Source organism: Accipiter gentilis, chromosome 12 (assembly GCF_929443795.1).
Source record: "Accipiter gentilis chromosome 12, bAccGen1.1, whole genome shotgun sequence".
NCBI classification, from domain to species: Eukaryota; Metazoa; Chordata; class Aves; order Accipitriformes; family Accipitridae; genus Astur; species Astur gentilis.
This window is the reverse complement of record NC_064891.1, coordinates 12,922,695-12,944,218: the sequence shown is the minus strand read 5'-3', so window position 1 is coordinate 12,944,218 and position 21,524 is coordinate 12,922,695. Positions and strand designations below refer to the sequence as shown.

General features: G+C 38.6%; 1 protein-coding gene across 1 annotated transcript; it reads left to right on the top strand.

Annotated features, from left to right (window-relative positions):
* Nucleotides 1-182: 182 nt before the first annotated feature.
* On the top strand, nucleotides 183-21,181 carry BBS7 (Bardet-Biedl syndrome 7). Its single transcript, XM_049815083.1, has 19 exons — nucleotides 183-334; nucleotides 689-754; nucleotides 1,491-1,553; nucleotides 2,386-2,561; nucleotides 3,183-3,369; nucleotides 4,095-4,167; nucleotides 5,111-5,227; nucleotides 6,621-6,751; nucleotides 7,490-7,574; nucleotides 9,240-9,342; nucleotides 9,924-10,116; nucleotides 11,655-11,729; nucleotides 12,781-12,846; nucleotides 14,997-15,136; nucleotides 16,160-16,324; nucleotides 17,409-17,518; nucleotides 17,625-17,728; nucleotides 19,267-19,390; nucleotides 20,397-21,181. Exons 1-19 carry the CDS (start codon nucleotides 299-301, stop codon nucleotides 20,531-20,533), a joined length of 2,151 nt encoding a protein of 716 aa, XP_049671040.1. The 5' UTR covers nucleotides 183-298; the 3' UTR covers nucleotides 20,534-21,181.
* The last annotated feature ends 343 nt before the right edge of the window (nucleotides 21,182-21,524 follow it).

The window sequence follows — 21,524 nt, the reverse complement described above, 5'->3', positions numbered from 1 at the left end:
CCCGCTACTTTGACACCCAAGTGACGGGGGGGGGGACACGGGCCGCCCGCCGCCTCGCCTCAGGCCTCTCCTCGGGCCGCCAGACGGCTGCCGCGAGCCGGGGCCCCGCCCCCTCCGGCAGACGCTGTCCAATGGCGGCGCGCGGCTCGCCGCGGGCCCGCCTCCTCGCCGCCAGGCCTAGCCCGTGGGAACCCGCCTCGGGGCGATGCGGGCCGCCGCCTGAGGTTGCCGCGGTAACGGGAGCCTGAGGCAGCGGTGAGGCAGCGGCCGCGGGTGGGATCCGCTCCCCGCCGGCCCTATGGAGCTCAGCCTGGCCCGCGTGGACTACCTGCAGGTGGGCCCGGGCTGCCTCCACTTTCCACCCGGGGGGGGGCGGCCGGACCGGCAGCCGGCGGCTTGGGCGAGCAGAGGGCGGCCGGGGCCCGCGGGGCGAGGCGGTCGGTGGGTGAGGGGGGAGCCGACCGGCGGCCCCACGCGAGGGCGGCGGGGCCGATGAGAAGCCCGAAGGAGGCTCTCGGCGGCGGGAACGGCTCGGGAAGGGCCTCCCGGTGGGGCCGGGGCCGGGCAGGCCTCCCGCTTCGGGCCGCGGGTACGGGGCTGCAAAGCCGGGCCCCTGCCGCTCCCGCCGCCCTGCGCTGGGCTCCCGGTCCCCGAAAGGCCGTCGGTTAAAGATCATGTCTTCCCACAGGTGGGAGTGACAGCCCAGAAGACGATGAGGCTTCTTCCCGCCTCGGGGAGAAAGGCGACGCAGAAGGTAGCGGCTGTCGGCAAGGCAGAGCCGGCTTCGCCGGCTCCCGCTGACTTGTTCTCTGGCCGTGGAGTGTACCGTGGTAACACGAGTAGTAGTCACCTCTTGAGTTTCTTCAGGTGTTAGTACGTCCCAGGGGAAAGAAACTTCGGAACCAAGGTCTTGCAACTTTTTGGACAACTTTTGCAAAAACAGAGAGGGAAGGCTGGATTTGTTTCCGGAAAACTTCAAGAACTGATACGGAATCATTTTCAAAACTTAAGGCGTTGCTGAAACTGCGAGGAAGCTCCTCCGTATCTCTCTATTTCTGTTTTGCTAATGCCTCGTATAGATGAAATACTTCTCTTTTAAAATTTTCTTTAATACAAGTCCAGGCTAAGGAAACTTAGTTAGGAAAACTCAGTAGCAATAATGGTGCATTTTTTGTTTCAGTAATAAGTTCTCAATATAAAAATACAACTATTCCCAAGTACGCCTTTCTGGAGTGTTCCACGCAATGGTTGCTGGCGTTTACACCAAGAAGCAGAAAAAGGATTGTAAATGCTATTGCTTAAATTACTCTTCTTAGACTTTAGTGTCCTCTCTGTAGCGGTTTATCTAGCTTGTCTACATCCAGCTGTGTAAATTAAGTACTGTAGAATTTAAAGTACTTAAATACAGGCAAATATGATTAATATAGGAAAAGCATTATTTTAAAATGCAATTACGCGTGTAATAAAAATTATGTTTCATATTTTCGAAGGTGGTTGTTGGAGATCAGGATGGGGTCGTTACATGTTTTGGCATAAAAAAAGGGGAAGCTGTGGTAAGTGGAAATGTTCCATTTAAATTTTTTGTTTTTAAAAACTCTTCCTAATGAACTTTGAAAGTCTGTTTTTATTGATATGGGAAATAAGATACCTGTGGAAGGTGTCTGGGTAGAGCTGTACCTGGCCATGATGAGGGCGGGCTGATTTCATGCCTGGATGAGCACATGGTCCTCCACAGTTGTAGAGTCAGACACTAGTATATATCATCACAAAAAAGTCAGTTTAACACCTTTTGCTTTGCAGTTCAGTTGGGCTTAAGCCTGTACGCATCCTCAGCTACTATGACTGGAAAAACCTGCAGTGATTCACGAAGTCAGTCACCTTAAGGGATTTTGACAAGCAGATTGCTTTTTATGAGCCTAGACTTATGCCCAGCTTAATAAAAGCTTTTTTCTTTTTTTTTTCCCTTGAGAAAGTTTGTAGCCAGCTCATAAGGACTCTATAGCAATGCAAAGAAACCTAAGTAGTCTTCTGGAATAAGAATCCAACATGTAAGAGGGAGGAAGGGAGTGTGTGTGTGTGCGCTTTTAAAAAAAAAAAAAAAAAAAAAAAAAAGCTACTAGCAGTGCTGAAATTTTCCTATGGATGAATAACACTGAAATAATAAAGTCTTAATTTATTATATTACGGCTTTTTATGTTTATTGACTTAGAAATACTTGATTGCTTTGTGATTCTGAAGAGAAATGCACAGATTATTTTTGTCTGCATATAATCTGTAGTATTCTTAGTTTTGCCAGAAATTGTAAAACAAATTTATTATCCTTTATGTTAAAGGATTACCATAAATACAATACTTTTACAATGAAAATTGCTTTTCTATTTACAGCCAGTGTTCAAAACACTGCCAGGCCAAAAAATTGCAAGATTGGAGTTGGGAGGAGCTCTCAATACACCACAAGAGAAAATTTTTGTGGCTACAGGATCAGAAGTTAGAGGTTTCACGAAAAGAGGGAAGCAGTTTCTTTCATTTGAAACTAACCTCACTGAAAGCATCAAAGCTATGTATGTATGGTATTTTGCATTTTTCATAGGCATAGCAGATTGTTAGTTTATGATTTTATGAAGTAATTTTTTACTGTATTGTACGCTTGTAGGGAACACCAAGTGCCAGACCATCTTTAGCTTGTACGGTGACTTGTAGGAAGGAACTTAGGTGAGGTTTAGGAAGTGCAGGGGAGCTTGGGAGGGGTCTGGAGGCACTCACGTCAGTGCAAAGGCAGGTGAGCAGAGCTGGGGTTATTGCCATAGTGTATCATGTCCATATACCCTTCCTGTAGCAGAACAGGAACAAATTTTTTATTTTTCCTTTTTGGATCATGTTGTGAGATGCTGCCACATATAAACTGGCTTGAAAAGAATTAATATAATCAAAATATATTAATGAAATTTCTATAAAGGTATTCTTAGGATTTTACGTGAAGACAAAATAGGAAATTTGAGAGCTGTAGAAATCATGTGGGTTTAGCATTCATAAGAAACTTTTTTTTTAATAGCTGGAGCAGCTTGCAGGGCCCACTAATGCCTTGAATCTGTAAGCAGTAGTGCATGCATATAGTAGGGCTAAAAGACTATCACTGCAACTATACTGGGAGAATGCTATAGGAAGTGTTTTCTTTTTCTCAGGCATATTTCAGGAGCAGATCTCTTTCTTTGTGCAAGCTATATCTATAACCATTACTGCGACTGCAAAGACCAGAACTACTACTTATCGGGAGATAAAATCAATGATGTTCTCTGCCTTCCTGTAGATAAAGTGAATTGCATTACACCGGTACTTGCATGTCAGGATAGAGTCCTCAGAGTTTTACAGGTTAAAATACGTGCTTGTTTATGTGTTATGTATTGATGCCATAGAACTGGAGTAATTCTTAAGGCAATCAGCATATCAGCATGGCTTAAGCATCGTAAGGATAAGCATATTATATCTTACTTGGTAGCATTACTGTTTATAATGCTGGTCCTTTTTTTCTTTTTTTTTTTCCCTAAAGAAAATCATGATTATACACTTGCAAAAAGAGGATTAATAAAACCATTATAAATAAGATTTGGAATTCATAGGTGGAAGTAGATAACAAATTGGTCCCTTCTAAGAAAAAGTGCTCACATAAGGGAATTAAATGTGTAAGTCTTTATCAGTTTGGAAATTCTTGCTCTCACAAATTACTGTTAAGGCAAGTCTGAGTGATATTAAGTGGTTTAACAACCTTATTTACCAGATAAATTCACAGATTATTTTTAATAATAACACATTTCAAGAGTCCTATATTTTATTTATATAAACTTTGCCCTGTTTTGGCTTAGAAATGGTTCTCCCATAGGTATTGGGAATTTGCATAAGTGAACCATATCTGTTACTGTTATTCTTAATAATTTTGTCCTTACGTTTGTGGCATTTTTTTATGGTTTATTTTGTGGTTGGTGTTTTGGGGTTTGTTTGTTTTGGTTGGTGTGGTTTTGTTTGGATTGTGTTTTGTTGGTTTGTGGGGGGGGGGGGGTGTTCCAAAATTCATTCAGGATAGTTCTCTTTGTCTTTAGGGGTCTGATTTACTGTACGAAGTAGAAGTTCCTGGACCACCTACTGTTCTTGCTCTAAACAATGGAAATGGGGGTAACAAGATTTTGAATATACACATATATAAATAATGTTATTTTACTCTTTTTAAGATTTTATTGCTTGTATTTGTTAATTATATTTTGCCTTGATTTTTAAGCTGATGTTAAAAATGCAGCAGAGAGCTGACTATGTGAAGTCATTTCTTACATACAAATAAATACATATACACACATATAACTGAATTAGCTCTAAATGATATTCACATTTAACTGAAAGCCTCTTACAAGAGCAGTGAGATGTAAAGTGGTCTCATTGTGTAAATACAAACCGGACTTTTGGGGGCCTTGTCAAAGTTCTGGGTTTGGGTTTCTCTTACACATGGATTTCCGTAACTAGAATTGCTAGTTGCATCCATCCATGGATGGATGAGAATATAGAGTAGAGCTCACATAAACTTAAGACTGTGGAAGGATCAAGCTTAAAATAGTTTGATCATCCTTCTTGCTAATCTGTTCTAACCTGATAGAAATCGCTTTAGTGTGTTGATCTGGTGCTTAATTTAGTTTCACTTAGGTGGTGTGACAATGACATTGAGAGTTGGTTTGGAAAAGCTGCTCATTCTTGCTTATGTCTTGCCACAACATTCACTGTCGGATGTGTGTTCTGAATGAATATCTGTTCCTCTTCTGTAAAGGCAGTTTAATAGCCTATCTTTGCTGTAATTTAAACTACTGGATTATGAATGGGTTTTAGGCAGAACTCCACTGCAGGGGGACATTCATACACAGAAGAGTGATAGCCATGAAGAACTTATCAGAACAGGTGCAGTTTTCATGTATTTGTTTTTGTTTGTAAAGTCTGACAGTTCTGTTACACAACACTAGTGTTAGTATTTTCTTTTTCCCTCAGGCTGTAGAGTGTACCTACACAATACTTCCGAATCTTTTACATTGGCATACTTGTTTTTATCAATTCTGAATGCAGTTTATGTGTTTAGGTGATTCTGGAGAAGAAATTGTGTATGGAACTTCTGATGGTAAACTGGGTCTTACCCAGATTACTGGTTCCAAGCCTGTATCTAAGTGGGAAATTGGAAATGAAAAAAAGAGAGGAGGTATGTGTCTCAATCTCTCCCTCTTTAGCTTTCCAGCATATCTGAGGTTTTATTACTAGTATAATAATCAGGAAATCTTATTCATAGATACTTTGGAGGCATATTGTAATTATGCCAGTATGTGATATTAATAGGAGTAAGGTCTCTTTCTTTCTTCTGATTTTCTTATAAATAATTCTAATCAGTTTGTATTGCTTTGGATTTTCTGTTCATATTATTTCCAGTACTTTAGCATACTTCTGTTTTACAGTATTTTTACAGTGGCATTTGTAAAACAGTGTTGATTCATATACGATTACTTGAGGTTTTTATCATTTTGGTGATTATTTCTAAGTGCAAATATACCTGCCAGATTTTTCAGATGTTCAGTGGTCTTAAAGTCTCTTCAGAGGAAAGATTAGCATCTTCTCCGCAATACTTTTTTTTTTTTACTTTTTTTTTAAAAAAAGCTATTATAAGGGGTTTTGTCTGAAGATGGAATAAAGCTTTCAATAAAGCTCCACAAATGAGGCTTAACTGATCAGTTAAGTAGGACACTTTCCCTGTTTCGGAAACATACCGGCCTTGGTATGCTGCTTCTGCAGTGTCTGTTAGCCCATACTCCTTTGTTAAGGAGAAGACCAAGAATAGAGTATCTGGGTTTTTTTCTTTTTTTTTAATTTAATTTTCTTATAAAAGTTATTGCTAAATTAGTTTCTTAAAATGTCCTTACTCTTCATACGAAGTAGTCATAAAAGTTAAATTCCATCTTGTTACTCATATTAATTCTTGCACAAACTCTCTCACTGCTTTTTTCCTTCTAGACCCTAACTCTCCTGTCCAAACATGATTAGTTGTCACAGGCTGGTTCCACAAGTGCTAGTAGTGGGTTTGTCCAGTAAGGTGTCAAGTAACAGTACCTACTCCAGGTCTGGCACGAGTCAGAACCCTCTTTCTGTCAACCTTAGCCAGAATTCATAGCAGTCAGTCCATTTACCAGTAGCTTTAAGTCAGTTACAGAAAACAAAGAATGCTTGCTTCTTCAGCTGACAAAGTTACAGTAGTGTGGACAGACAGAGAATTAATCTGGAGAATTGTTTGACGAGGGAGGGTTAAACCCCTCGAAAGTTAGCTATTTGAACGTCAGAAAGGGTCTCTGTTCAGTGCTTTTCACCAAGGGGGACTGTAGTGGTTTTGGTTTGGAATTAGCCGCTGTAAAACCCGTTGTACAATCTTGAACCTCAGGCACAGGTGAGGGACTTCAGCCCTCTAGTGGACTCATCCAGAAATAGCATTAATGAAACCTTAAAAGCCGACCAAGAATCTCTTTTTATGTGACTGAATGTGGCCTGTGTATTATTGTGTCATAAATGAATGAAGATGAAGTAAACGGTTTTGTTTTCTTTTTCATTAGGTATTTTATGTATTGATAGTTTTGACATTCTGGGAGATGGAGTTAAAGAATTACTCGTTGGACGAGATGATGGAGTGCTAGAAATCTATAATTTTGAGAGTGCAGATGATCCTGTCCTTCGACATGATCATGTAAGCCCACATTCATCATACTCTTCTTTGGTAGAAAAATGAATTAAAAAAAAATAAATCTGTATTTCAAAACTTAAAGTATTTACAAGATCATTACTACTAAAATGTATGGTTTTTAATTCGATGAGCTCTGTAATGTTGACAATATGAACTTCAAAGCAGTATCCTAATATTTAAGAACCAGAAAGTGAAATAGTCCTGATTTGAGCAAATATCAAAATAGTGTAAAGGGTACGTTAAAGTTCCAGGTCTGTTGACTAGTGAAGTCTCTACTGGGTGAAACCTAATACAGTGCTTCTCTCTCAGTGAAAAAACAACCCCATGTTGTGTATGGTCTGTGTTTTACATGTAAAATGATAAACGTAAGCTGTCAGGACTTTACTGAGCATAATTACTTGGGTTATAAATTGTTTAAAATAGTAGATTTGATCCATAGTGATTATTTCAGCCTTCAGCCAGATTGCTAATTCCTCCTGGAAAAATACTGTCCATCAGTGTTTTGCTTTAAACTCCTTTTTAATGTCTTTGTTATGCAGAGTAGAATCGGAATGTGTTTGTTAAAACACCCCGATTCAGCTGTGATGGTCATCAGCTAGTTTACTCTTTTCTAGGTCTAGATGTTGTCCATCTATGTAGGTATTTTGTGATGCAGGTAAAAGGAAGAGTGCAACCCTTAAAACCCCCACAAAACCCCCAAACTTCTAAAATTTCCCTCTGCTTGAATGTATTTATTTGAAGGCTTTATCGGAGAGCATTGCATCAATCCAGGGTGGCTGTGTGGGAAAAGATGGGTATGATGAAATTTTAGCATCCACTTATTCAGGTAAGCTTCATATTATTTATTTACTCATTAAATGTCGCATATGGTGATGTGATAAAAATGAAGCAGGCTATGTTGTTAGTGCAGCTTGCATCTCTTAAAATTTTTGTTTTGGTTGGAAGCAGGATAATGTTTTGTGGAAAAGATCTCTTGTAATTTAATATTTACACTTCCAAAAAATGTTTCCTACACTCAAGCTATGTTTTTATATTTTAAGATATTCATAATGTGTTCCACTGTGTAACACAGCGGCTGGTTATTCTGTGGTGTAGACTGCTGCCTAACTGTGATGAAATAATGAATACATTATATCGGAAGGAATTATTTATGATTTTTTTTAAAATTAAAAATATTGACAGACATGCATATCTTTTTTTTTGTTTTCCCATCTTTTTTACAGTTTCCTTCTTTTTCAGCTTCATATGGCTTTAAATGGGGTTGATTTTGCTTTTAGTAGAAAATAAAGCTTCCCCAGGTGAGGCACTCAGCAGCCCCTCTGTAGGATTCGAGCTATTGGCCTGACTGTCACAGAGGCCACAATAAACATGCTGCATACGTTAACTGCTGGGAGCTAAAATATTGCTAATTCTCCATCTTTGCGTAGATGAGCTAAAAAATGAGCCTACTGAAACCTCTCCTATTCAAAATCATGTATTTGGCAAGATACAATTCTCTGGTCAGTTATTGAGAAGTAATGGTGTTCAAGTACCTCTTTTAAATAGTCTTTAGATGATTAAAGGACTCGTACTTCACCTCATATGAATTGTTTTGGTATGATAGGCTGCAACAATACTGTGGCCAAAGTAATTTGTGGCTTCTTTTAGTGGGAATGTTATAAAGATCCGTGAATCATGGAAGAAAGAAAAAAGCAAAAGCCCATGTTCTGCTGTGGGTTTTCAATGGTGAACTCTGGCAGGATGTGCAGTCAACTGAGTTTGGCAGATTTTGGCAGATCAGGAGAAGTAGTGCTCAGAGCAGTAACAGTTACTTTTGAAGCCTGGCAGCATAAGATATCTGTGGATTTTTTTAAAGTTCATACTCCATTATTGGGCTTTCTTTGTACTTGAAGTAGATAGCTAAGGAATGTGAAAGATTGTGGACATGGCAGCTTTTATGGTGCATTTTATAACAACACCATCATACTGTTTGCATGCATTAGGTGAGGTAACCAGAGCTATAAACACCCCCTCAAGTCTGCATATTGTACCTGAGGTGTCAGGATATAATCAATGAGTATTTGCTTTTTTATAAGTAAATAGAATTAAGTAAACAAAAAGATGACTTTTTTTTTTTTTTCCTCTTCAACTGGCAGCATTCAATCTCAAAGGACACTGTGCAACATACACTTTGTTACAAACGCATTTTTGTCAGAGAAACAGGGGTGGGAAAAAATGTAACTGCTCAGTTAAAAACTGTTGCAGAGGGATTTATTGCTCAAAGTACCACATGAAAAAGAATAAGTAATGTTTTCCAATCTGTAAGTTAAGAATGAAACCCGTAAAAAGTCATGCTTAGTCTTTAGATTAATCCTCCAAAGCAAGTATTAAATTAAAGTCTTGATTCTCTCTACCCAGTATCTGGAACAAACATCATTCCACACATACAAAAGCTAAGTGTAGACTTTTCTTTATAGCTTATAAGGAATAAAAACTTCATATATTGGTTTAGGCTGGCTGACAGGACTGACTACAGAACCTGTCCATAGAGAAGGTGGATCAGGTGAAGAACTAAAATTAAGTCAAGAAATGCAGAGCAAGATTTCATCTTTAAGGTAATTGCACTAGAAAGAAATTTAAATGGAAGAATTGAAATGTTAAAAGCTGAAATGTCATCTTTCCTTCCTACCTCAGTGGATTTTCTGTATCGTTAATCTATCTAGAAGTAGCATCAAGCCTTTTCACAGTAGAAATTAATAGCAGCCCATTTCACAGTCTTTTTCTCTCTTGCCTTCACTTGATGATGTCTTAATGCTGCCTTCCTCAGTATCAGCAAGATAAGATTCCCTTCTTCCATGCTGCTTGTGGCTTCTAAATGATGGGAGAAAAGTAGTCACTAGCACATAATTCAAAATGCGTTGTACTCTTGAAGGAAAAAAGTTGTCCTTTCCTATGACTCATAGAAATCTCTTTTGGCAAGGTACAGTAGAATCTCCATTTTCATGTGATACAGTTTATATTTTGTCTTTAACAAAGACAAAATGTATGTGGAAGGGGAGTCACCAGCTATTTCTGGTTGGAAAATTGTGGACAGAAGATAAACGTGATTGCCTTGCAAGCTTAATCTACTTAATTTCTAGGGTAGCTTTTGTTATTTATTTTTTTTAAGACACTATATGTGGTTTCCCTTTTCTAGGAATGAATTGGAACACTTACAGGTTAAAGTACTTCAGGAACGTGAAAAATACCAGCAGTCTTCTCAATCCAGTACTGCTGTTTCATCAGTACCTGCATTTAGTGTGAATGATAAATTTACATTAAATAAGGATGATGCTAGCTATAGCCTCATCTTGGAGGTGCAGACAGCTATAGATAATGTCCTGGTACAGGTGAGTGTGGTTTTGTTCTTGTTGGCTTTCTTAATATCTAAATAAAACATTCAGAGACTTTCTAGTTTGAAAAGAAGCTGAGTTATAATATCTTAAGTATATGGGGTTTTAAATATCTGAATTGTTTTAAGAGGGAATTGAAGCGTATAGCCTTGCAACATTGAAGTAACTGTGGTAAATGCTTGTTAGGGAACAGATACAACTTAAACCTTTATTGAACAGAGCAACATTGCCAAAATATACCAAAATGCCGCTATACTAGGAGGTTTCTGTGTAACTTTTGTGTTTGCTCTTGAATGTCCCTCCTTATTTAAACAGCAATTAACTCAGTAAATCTTAAATGAGGTGCAGGTTCTCACTTACCAGTTAAGTACCCTCTGCAGTGGAAAATTAATTTTAGAATGGTACGGGCCACCTGTGCACTTCCAGTGTGGAACAGCATCTGATTTGTGTGCAATTGGTGATAAATACTCCTGCCAAGTAGAGCAACCTTCATTAGTTATTCCTCCTACTGCATCAGCTGAAATTAATGTTATCTTTGGTAGTCAGAAAGAGTAGTGGTACTTAATTACCTTCCTTTGGGATATGCATGGGGAGAAAAATTTGACAAGGAGGGATTTGTGAGGTGAATTTGCCATAACAGGTGGAAGAGAACGGCTGTAGGATTTTATTTTTCACTTCTTAATAAAAGTCTTATTTTTATTAAGGGTGTTATTAGAGCAATGCTAAGCTACAGCTAATATGCAGCTCTATAGTATCTGCTGTTTTCATAGGTAAGTGAGGAATAATGAAATTGTTTAATCTATCCCTGAACTTAATGTAGCGTTTAGAACTCATAGTTTTTTCTTTAAAGAAATATAAAGCAGTATCTGGTATTCCTCTGCTGTGAGAAGACAATAAAACTTCTTAAAATTGTTGGGGGTTTTTAGGAAGTATATTGCTTATTTATCAATGTTTCCTGACACTTCTGTGAAGTTATAAAGCAGTACCAAATCCAGTAATTAATAATTCTAATATCCTGTAATCTCATTTTTAAAACAGTGTTAGATTTAATTTTAATTCCAGTGAAAACACATCTAGATAAGAAGTGGTCTGTGTCAGAAGCATTACTGTAAGTAAAAGGATCATTAATAATTATGTAATATGATCCTTGGTTTCTTGAATTAGTATTGTAATCCCCCTATTAAAATAAGGAAACACTTCAATCATTAACATACTTCATGCATATGAATGAAGTATGCTTTCGTGTCTGAAAGATGTGAATATACTTTCATGTCTGAGAGGTAGTTGCACATCTCATACTGAAGTTGTTGTAAGCCAGCCACACAAGAGTTCAGGACTCCATAAAAGAGTAAGAGAAAGTTTGTCATATTACTCCAGGATTAAGTACTCAGCTGCATGTCTGTTAGGCTTTTACTTCTTGGAAGAAGCAATCATTGCCTCTCCCTTATTAAAATAATTGATGACAGAGGATAAATGCATTAGAAGCTACTCAGGAACTTAAGCTCTTTATTTTTCCTTCCTCATATGTTCTGCAGAGTGATGTCCCAATAGACTTGCTAGATGTGGATAAAAATTCTGCTGTTGTTAGTTTTAGCAGCTGTGATTCTGAGGTAAGTGAAACAAAAGAGATTATATTTATTGAGATTGCATGATGAAACTTCTTAATACTGTATACTACAAATAGAATTTCTATTTATATTTTTGTAATTTTAAATATATTGAGTTAAACTAACTCATTTGTTAATTTTGGAGAGCTCAGCTTCGTTAGAGATACTGCAGAATTAGGAGTTAGTGGCAGGTCCTGACATAAGGCAAAGCTAAATATACACAACTGCTCTCTTGCTTTTTTTCCTGCCTGATCAGGAATGTGAGAGCCGCATTCAGTATTGCTCTTTTTCTCCAGATTTGCCCGTATCACATATATTTACTCCAAAGTAATTTCGGTGAAGAACATTATATTTCTTGCTTACTCTGTCTCTTAAAAATCACTTTAGAATGTGAAAATTCTGCTGTGTGGGGAGGCATATGTTTAAATGCATTTTTTTATATAATAATTATAAACTTAAATACTTACAGAATTACTAATGATGCTTAGGGCCAGGGGCAAAATCCAGAAACTACCCTAGCATTATGAAAATCTTTTGTAGTCTTTTTCCTTGTAACAGTCCTCTAAGTATTTTAATTTTAAGAACTAAATGTGCACACCATTGGTCTACCCTGGAGCTTTCAGAAATCAACTTCTAAGTTTCTTGTCATTTATGATGATTAATTTAGGTTTTTTGGGGGTGTGTTTTCCCTACATGTGTTACTTTAGTTTTTGCATGTTGGACTAATATTGCAAATGAGTAGGGCAGGCTGACATGCATTCTCCAGATGAAAAGTAGATACCTATGTAATTTTTATGGTGGTATTAAAGAGTATAAAGGCTTCAGTTGATTTCTCTTCATATAGAGAATTTTTTTTAATTCCACCATAATTAAAATTAATTGGAATATTCAAGGGAACCAAAGATTACTTTTTTGTATTTAACTTTTGTAAAATAGCTGTACGTAAATAGCAAAAACTTTATTGTACATGTCTACAGTTAAAACAGACCAGTAGAACTTTTGCGAATCCACAGACCTGTTTTGTATTATTTTTCTGTTTTTTTACTGTTTACAGCCAAATAGCAACTTTCTTCTTGCAACTTACCGATGCCAAGCAAATACTACGAGACTTGAACTTAAGGTAAAATGCTCCAAAATATTTTCCACAATAAACTAATGGTTATGTAGATGTCTGCTTAGGAATGGAGAGATCTCTACCTTGACTGATGGCTTAGCCAGAGCGAATGATCAGTCCAGTTTCTACTGCTGGTTATTTCCTGAGAACCTTCTAATCTAGGATTTGTGTTCCTTTACAGTTGCCTGTAGGGTTTCTAAAGGCTTCTAAAAATGTGTTACTTCAGAGGAGAGCCTGGGGTCCTTCTCAGGTGACCCTAAGATGAAAACAGTGGGGAAATCACAAACTGTGAAAATACTTGATTCTGGAGACAGTGTGCGGAACTTAAAGTGGAGAGAGGTGTGGGAAAGAAAGCTCTGGCACTGTTTGTCATTGAAAATGTTTGAAGGAAGTTACCCTGGGAAGTAACCAGGGAATATAGACTGGATTTGTATGTTGGAGAGGAAGCAAATCCGGTCATTCCATGCCTGTTATACTAGAGGCCTGTGGGTGTTTGGGAGTTTATTTTTAACGATCCACCAAATTCACGCATTTTGTGGCTACCACCAGGGGAATTAACGAAGGAAATGATGATGAGGAAAATCCTCAACATGCACACAGGCTCTAAGTTTTTTCTTTGTGTATTCACCTAACACTGCAGCCCCCAAATCTGATAGTGTTTATTTATGTAAAACTCTCAGTCAAAAGATTATCATTAGAAATTTAAGCCTGCATAAGATGTATCAAATGTGGGGAAGTTGGGGGTGGTTATCTGTTTTTTGGTGAGGTCGCAATAATGGAGCTAGTGCGCAGAATTAAAGACTCTTATTTCCCAGATCCCCTTCTTAAGAAATGCTATTAGTGTGCTTATTGGTTCTGAGCAGGTCACTTTATCTCCCTGTGTCTCAGTTCTCTTATTTTAATTTAGGGGTATGACCCTGGTCACCTTTAATATTGAAAATACTAGGTAAAGAGTAAACACCACAAGAAAAATGAATGAAATGCATTCGTGATACACAAAAAGAGGGTTTTTTACTTTCCCACTAAAACCACTTATAAACTTGCTGTTGTGAGACATCATCGTGCAGTGTGTCATCAAAACACTGTACCATCACTCCTACATTTTGATCCTGAGGTGATGGATTCGATCTGCACATGTTCTGCTGCCACCTTGCTGTGATACATTGAGGATCTCTAGTGATTTTACACCTACCATGTGGAGTTTGTTCTCTTTTTGTATTTTGTCTATGCATATGCAGACCATACAACTTTTAAGTCTTGGTGATTTTATCTCCAAAGAGAACTTACTTTTATTAAAAACATTAAAGTAGATGTCTTGCTGCAAAACACTGCTTTTTGAGTTCTGAGACCGTATAAAATAGGGGACATAAGGTTATAAAGCAAACCTGTACTTGAACTCCAGTCTGCTCTTTTGTTTGCATAAAGCTGTTTCAGTAGCTCTTTGGCCTACTTTCACGGCTGTGTTGGTGCTATAGGTGGGACACTCCTGTGTGTTGTCAATTCTGTGTGAGTGACAGACTTCTTGGTGCAGTCTGTGTAACTGGTCTCAGCAGAGAAGTGATTAATGCGTTGCTGCGTCCCCAGGAGTGGAGAGTGCCTACTGTGTCTTGAATGTGTTTGTACATCCTGCTTATTGTGTGTTCTGAGACTTGAACTTAAATCTGGCCTCTTACGTTTCCTAAAATAGCTCAGGAGGAACTTTGATTGTTAGGAAGAGATGAACACATATTTTGAAATTCAGTGTACTTACTCTCTTAAAGTCTTTGATCTATTCTTTGCTGCCAACTGCTACAGAATGTATTTTTTCGTTAATTAAAGAAAAAAAAAAGTAATAGGGCCACTGAAGAATTAGAAGCAAGTTACAGACTTCTTATTTTAACTGATCAGAAAGTAAATTAGCAGGGTTTACTTTCTTAATATTTCATTCACCTAATACAGCAGCACTTCACTGGACACTACTTCATCTAGTTTTAAAACATTCTTGATCTGCCCCATTTTTATAGTGGCACTATCAAATAAATATAGTACTCTAAATATTCTTGAAGTCCTACAGTCTTTCTTTAACATATTTTGACTTCCCACTGATTTTCTAAATCATGGTAAATTAATCTTTTCCCTTTTGTTCTTTTTTGTGGGTTCTGCTTTTATTTCTGCAGGTTCGATCGATTGAAGGACAGTACGGGACACTTCAAGCGTATGTAACTCCAAGAATTCAACCAAAAACCTGCCAAGTTCATCAATATCAAATTAAACCACTTTCGCTTCATCAGAGAACTCATTCTATTGACCATGACAGGTATTTGCAAAGAAAAATCAATGCCTTTTTCTCTTGAAAAACTGACACAATCCAGTTGAAACAACGTTTACTCTATAAACTTAAGTATGTCACTTCTACATTTCTAAATTTTGAGCCTGTAGTTCCATTTTATGGGTTTTCTGACAGAAAATGCGGATTTAATGGGTTCCCGCTTTCCTTGCCATTCTTTATCCTTGTTTTCAGGTTATTTTTCATTTTACTGACCTGGGTTATAGTGCAGCCCCATGTGTTGGTACAGTTGAGGGTGTGATAGAAAGGAAACTCTCCTGTGTTAGTAACCGCAGTCTTTTCAGTTTCAGCCTCATTCTCCCCTCCACCCTTTTAATGTAATTCTTTCCCATAGCTAATTTGGCTCCAAAACTGATCCAAGGCTTTCTTTCCCCTCTTATCTTTCTGTTAGGAACCTAGTATTTGATGCAATTTCTACTTGTTAACTGAGGGTGGGGAAAAATCATCTTGTCTTGCCACCAAGGTATTGGTTGCTTCAAAACAAACCTGAAAGATTGAAGGAATGATACCAAATGCTTCTATGTACAAATGCTTCAGTGTGCAAATGAGCTCCATTATGCCTCGTTCTTAATTATAAATGCTATGCCTGTGGTTTATTGCATGGGAGACTATTGAGGCTCTTTGTCATATTTGCTGTGTTGTCAGTTATTTTTACCTTTGTCATAAGTTTCAGGGTTTAACAACTTGAAACAGGGTATGTCAAAAACTTCCAGCAAGTTTCTTAATCCAGTTCTGCCTCATTTTACTCATGCCTACTATGAGATAAAATTTGAATGTACGCATAGCTTTTTGTCCCAAAATACAGAAAAGTAGCTGTAATCTGCAGTATGTAACTACTTAGCAAGATACCTGACTTTTTACAGGGTGTTGATCAAAAGGAAATCACCGTGTGGAGCTAAACTTTTTTCCTGTGGATAACAAGTGCACTGGCAGTGCCCCTCCTTCATAACTATTAACTTTTTTTTTTCTTTTTTTAATTTCATAATGTCATAGACCCATGAATACACTGACGCTTAAAGGCCAGTTCAGTTTTGCTGAAATTCACTCGTGGGTTGTGTTTTGCTTGCCTGAGGTGCCTGAAAAGACTCCCGCTGGAGAAAGTATCACCTTTTATTTTCAGAACACCTTCCTGGGTACCCAGCTTGAAAGTACTTACAGGTAAAATACAGTTACTAAAGCGCAACGTGACTACGCTGGGGCTTTTGTCTTTTTCATTCTTGACCAGTCTGCAAGTACCGTTTCACGCACATACTACTGTTCACTTCTCCACCCCCAGCCCCATCAAAACTCCCATTAAAAAGAACAGCAATCTCCCTTAAAAAAAAAATCTCTCTCAAACATGACTGGGGTGAGCACTATCCGGTAATAATGCAATCTGTAACTTGAATAGAGTTTTTCTTGAAGTTGGTCCAAAAAACAAAATTGCCAGGGAGGAAAGCTTTGATATATTTTTAGGATGATGGCTTGCTTTTAGAATTTAAAGAACCTAGCTAACTAATATAGTGAAGTTATTTTGTAATGCTTATTGTTTTCTAACTTCCTTTTTTTTCTGTATTGAGGAGCAGAAATAACTTAAAAGGCATTTAATACTGATGCAAACAAAAATGTGAATAAGCATTAAACTGAAAACCTTTTTCTGCAACTTGTATTAGGCAAATATTATTTCTGTGTTTAATACTCTGTTCTCAAATCAGTTAGTTATGTCTTCCTTCAGCAAATTATGTATATGCACCTGTAAATGCAACTGTTAAGTGGGGAAAAATTAATTGTTGTAATTATACAGATTCCAGCCTGCTCCCAGCCTACCATATGTGTTGTGTACTCATAATGTAGAAAGTTGGTGGTGGTGGGTTTTGCAGGGGGGAAGGGGAGAGTGTTTTCTTCGCCCTTCTGGTATTGAAGCTTGCTGTTTGGCTTCAAGGTATTGCAATGATAAAACTTAGGAGAAATGAATACAGTCATAAATCTTAGTTGTATAACCTTAGTGCCATACGATAAAGATAACTGCTTTGTGTATACCTGACATTTGTGTATACCGCTTTATCTTATTTACTGGAACAAACTGTTTTCTGACATCAGGATTACACCGGGAACAGGGAAGGAGGGAATAGCATAGGTGTGTATACAGCCACCTGATATATCAAGAATTGTTTTTACAGGCCTTCTATTTTAGCATAGGGACAAATCTAATGCATGCGTGGGTGTTCAAGTTTGTTCATTTAAAGTTTTTCTTCCTTTGTAGAAAAGGTGAGGGATGTTTTAAGTCTGACAACATTTCTACAATATCCATCCTAAAAGATGTGCTTTCCAAAGAGGCTACTAAAAGGAAGATTAATCTCAACATATCATATGGTAAAACTTTCTTCTCTATTTTGTTGTCCTTGACTTTATTTTATATTCTTATAAACGGAATATGTAGTATTCATTTCCTTGTTGGGTTTTTTTTACTCCCTACCAGACATAAATGAAGAATCTGTGAGGCACACATTAAAGCTTATCCACCCTAAATTAGAGTATCAGCAGCTGTTGGCCAAGAAGGTTCACTTAATAGATGCTTTGAGAGTAAGTATCTGAACTCCTGTGGAAGGATTTTTATGGGGGATTATGTTGCCAGATACAAAGCTGTAGGGCTCAAGTCAGATGCGTGTCATACTGGTATCTGTTCTCTTGCTGTTCCCAGGATATGTATTTTAATTATCTAGGAGACAGACTTCTTCAAGTAAAATTCCCATTTGTACTATGTAACTAGTGAATAACATGTGGGATTACCGATTGATGTTGAGGATGCTTAAATCAGACAGTTGAAGGCAGCCAGCTTTATCATCTAATGTTCTCTTTTTGCCTGCTGTTACTTTCCAGTTCCTTCTTTGTCTCTTTTCCACTAACCTTTAAAAGTTTTTTAGATCTGGGGATGATCATCCAGGCCAGATGAGACTTCCTTGCTTTGGAACTTAATCCCAGTGTGTCATAATTTCTGAATTATCTGCTTATTATTCTTTTGCTTAATACCCTCCTCAGCAGTTAGTCTTCAGGAGGTACCAGTTACGCAGCTTGTCTCAGTTTTTGGACTTCTTCCAACAACCAGCATTTTACTGTCAAAAACTTGCCATCATCTCTTTTGGTATGGTGTTGTTTTTTGTTTTTTTTGAGGGGCAGGGCAGATGAGAATGGACAACCAACTGTCTCTTGTCCTTTGGAGGAATCAAGTACTTGTTAGAACTCTTTAGTTAGTAGAAAAACAGACTACCAATGAGAATAGCATGCATCTTTATTATCACTAAAAGTATTTTATTTGGGCTTGATTTGGCAAACGGGAGGTAGAGAATAATAGAGAATTTATTCTTAATGCATGTTATGTTTGTGCAATAATAATGATGTTGCACATCTTGCTTGCTTTAGGGTTTTTTTTTAGGCAGCAAATCTTCTCTGACAAATCTTTTTTGACAAATTTTTTGGTCATTCTTTTTTTGGATAATAACTTATTCGCAGGCAGTAAAATAATCTGATGATTGATGAAAGCTGTTATCCCAGCGGACTCATGATGCATAGCATAATTACCTTCCATCTAGAAAAGAACAGTCCTTCTGTGGGGGATAAAAAGTTCTATACTGTCGACCATCTTAAAATGGTCTGACAGTAGACTGGGGCATTTTAGAAGAGGTCTTTAAACCCTTTTGCTGTCACAAATTGAGTGATACTTTCAGAGTTTACTTTTACATTCAGACTTCAGCATGTGCTACACTTTCTAGGAATTTACTTACTCTAAAAATGAAGATGTGGTGAAGGCTTTGAGCTTTCATTAGACTCGATTCTGTAGGGGCTGGGCTGTGGCGTGATCCTGTTCTGGCAGTACTCGGAGCTGGAAACTGTAATACACAGGATTTGGAGAATCTAGTCTATGGAGTGACAAGAAACACCTGGCATCTCATTAGAAGACTAGAAAACAAGGTGCTTTGAAAATAACTCTTGCTAGTTTAGAATGGGATTGCCTTGTCTCTGAAGTACTTCCTCCTGACAGACCAAGCTTAATTTCTTCTTACTTTTATTCTCCTATGATCCTTAACTGCTGTTAATTCTTACAATTTTAAAATGTCTTTGAGGAATTACAAGTTCATGAAGGAAATGTGGACTTCCTGCTACCAAAATACCGCAGCATTTTGGAAGAGGCAGATCAGCTGCTTGAGGAATACAAGAGGCAACCTGCACATCTCGAGAGACTTTATGGTTTGTCAATCAATTCAACTTTTTATTTACATGCAACTCAATGTCCAGAGAGCATGCTGGACATGACTGGAGTAGTTACAAAGTCAGTATTAGCAGAACTGAAATAATTTGGTAGGGGGGTACACTTGGGTAGCTTCAGGACAATAGGTATGTAAGTATGTCTGTCTGTTTGGTCATACAGCCAAGGCTGCATGTTTACACAGCGATTTTGATCATAAAGATCTGAAGTTAAAGGTGAGGCAGTAAAACCTAGCCCATAACTGAAAATGGCTTGTATGCTACTACAAACTTCGAGTAACTCTCTAAAAGTTTGCAAGAATTGTTCACCTGAGAACTTCCAAAATTGATTTGGCATCACAAACATATCACAGAGAATGAAAATACCAGGATTATTTGCAAGTGACTTTTCTACTTTTTGTTTAACAGACAGCTTCTTACATTCGGGTGATCCTTGTCTTTGTGGACATGATTAAGGATCGTATTCAAATTCAGAATGGATACAAGCTAAATGAGTGATTAAATTTTGAGTGGTTAAGTCTTGCAAAACATCAGAAAAACGGAAAAGCTTACATGGGGTGGGGAGACTTGTAGCAGATGAACTAATTTAGTGAAGGAAGTTATGTAGCCTCCTGTGGTGTTCCCTGTGCAGCTTTCAGCTTAGAGAATCTCTGCTAGACACCAGCTTTAATAAGCCTATGTATATACACCTTAAGCAGAGTCCTCATCAGCCATCCTGTGGTAGTTCCTCTCTCTTTAGTGTTTCAGATGTGGGTAATTCTAAGGCAGAAATACACATGTTGGAATGAAGCTGGAATCTGGGCTGTTCTAATAGCGTTTGGGCTTTGTTTAAAAGTAAATAATTGCTTTAAATGCGAAGTTTAAAACGAGTCTTGTCTCTAAACCCAGAATCAACTAGAATGGTTGGTGCATAATGACCAGTTAAAAGTAGAGGTACCTCACAATGAAAACAAGGCTAATAGTAAGTCCTGGGGTTTTACTTCTGCAGGTATGATCACAGATCTCTTCATAGATAAATTTAAATTCAAAGGCACCAATGTGAAAACTAAAGTTCCTCTTCTTTTGGAAATTCTGGATGGCTGTGATGAAGATGGATTAATCGCTTTTTTTGAGGCTGCAGCCTGACAAGGAACAAACAGAGTAATTTTTCTCTTTTTTTCTTTTTAAATCAAGACAGTTCAATATCTGTAAAAAACCAAAACAAAACCCATTTTTACTCTTTTGTTGTACTGTTAGTTCTTAGGTTTTGTTCATATTTATTGTCATACTGAATACAGCAGTCAACTTTGGTTCATAAAAGCTGTTGTCTGTGTGGAGTGTGCGCCGTTTCTCTGTACATAATGTTCTTCATAGCTAAAGAAAGCTCAAATCAGGTGTAAATACCAAATACCCTTTTTGCACAAATGTCTTCCCTGCTTTTCCAGACTACATGTGCTGCTCTCCAGTTTTAAGAAGGGAGTTGTGGGAGCCTTGAGCAGTGTTAGAAGAAATTCGTGTGTTCAACTGTGCGTTAACTATGGTGTGTGCCTGCCCCACCGAGAGGGGTAGGGGAATCTCCCCAGACGCGAGGTGGCTCAAGGGGAGAGCCCTCGGGGCAGCCCGGGTGGAGTGGAGCAGAGCAGAGCAGAGCTGCTGTTAAGAGCTGCGGCCTGCCTCCGGGTGCCATTAAACGTCCTCCGTGCTCCTCCCTTCTCTCCTTTCGTTCAAAACTCCACCTTACCTCTCGCTCATTTCAAGTCAGAAGAGAGGAACCAGCTTGTGGAGCGAGAGATTTGTTCACAAGCGAAGTAAAAAAAAAGAAGAGAAGAAAAAAAAGAGTAGATTACTCCATTAACTGGGGCGACAGGTTTTCCCGGTTGGGGGGGTGGGGACGAGGCGTTTCCCTCCTTCCCGCTGCCGGGCATGAGCAGGCTGCGGCAGCGTAGCCGCAGCCGCCCCGGCCTGAGGCAGCCAGAGCCAAGCTGCTGGCACGTCCTCAGCGGGAGGAGCGTCCCCTCGACCCCTTCGTTCCCCCGGGGCCAGCAGCTCTGCCCCGGCCCGCCGGGGCCCGACCCTTCCCCTCCGGCCTCCCGCCGAACGACCCGCCCCGCCCCCTTCGCCTCAGGATGGCCCCGCC

Bases quoted from the DNA above. Each gene is read 5' to 3' on its own strand.
- BBS7 (XM_049815083.1), top strand. From the start codon at position 299: ATGGAGCTCAGCCTGGCCCGCGTGGACTACCTGCAG. The intron at 11,730-12,780 runs GTAAGTGAAACA...TACTGTTTACAG, and splicing joins TTAGCAGCTGTGATTCTGAG to CCAAATAGCAACTTTCTTCT. The intron at 17,729-19,266 runs GTAAGTATCTGA...AATGTCTTTGAG, and splicing joins ACTTAATAGATGCTTTGAGA to GAATTACAAGTTCATGAAGG.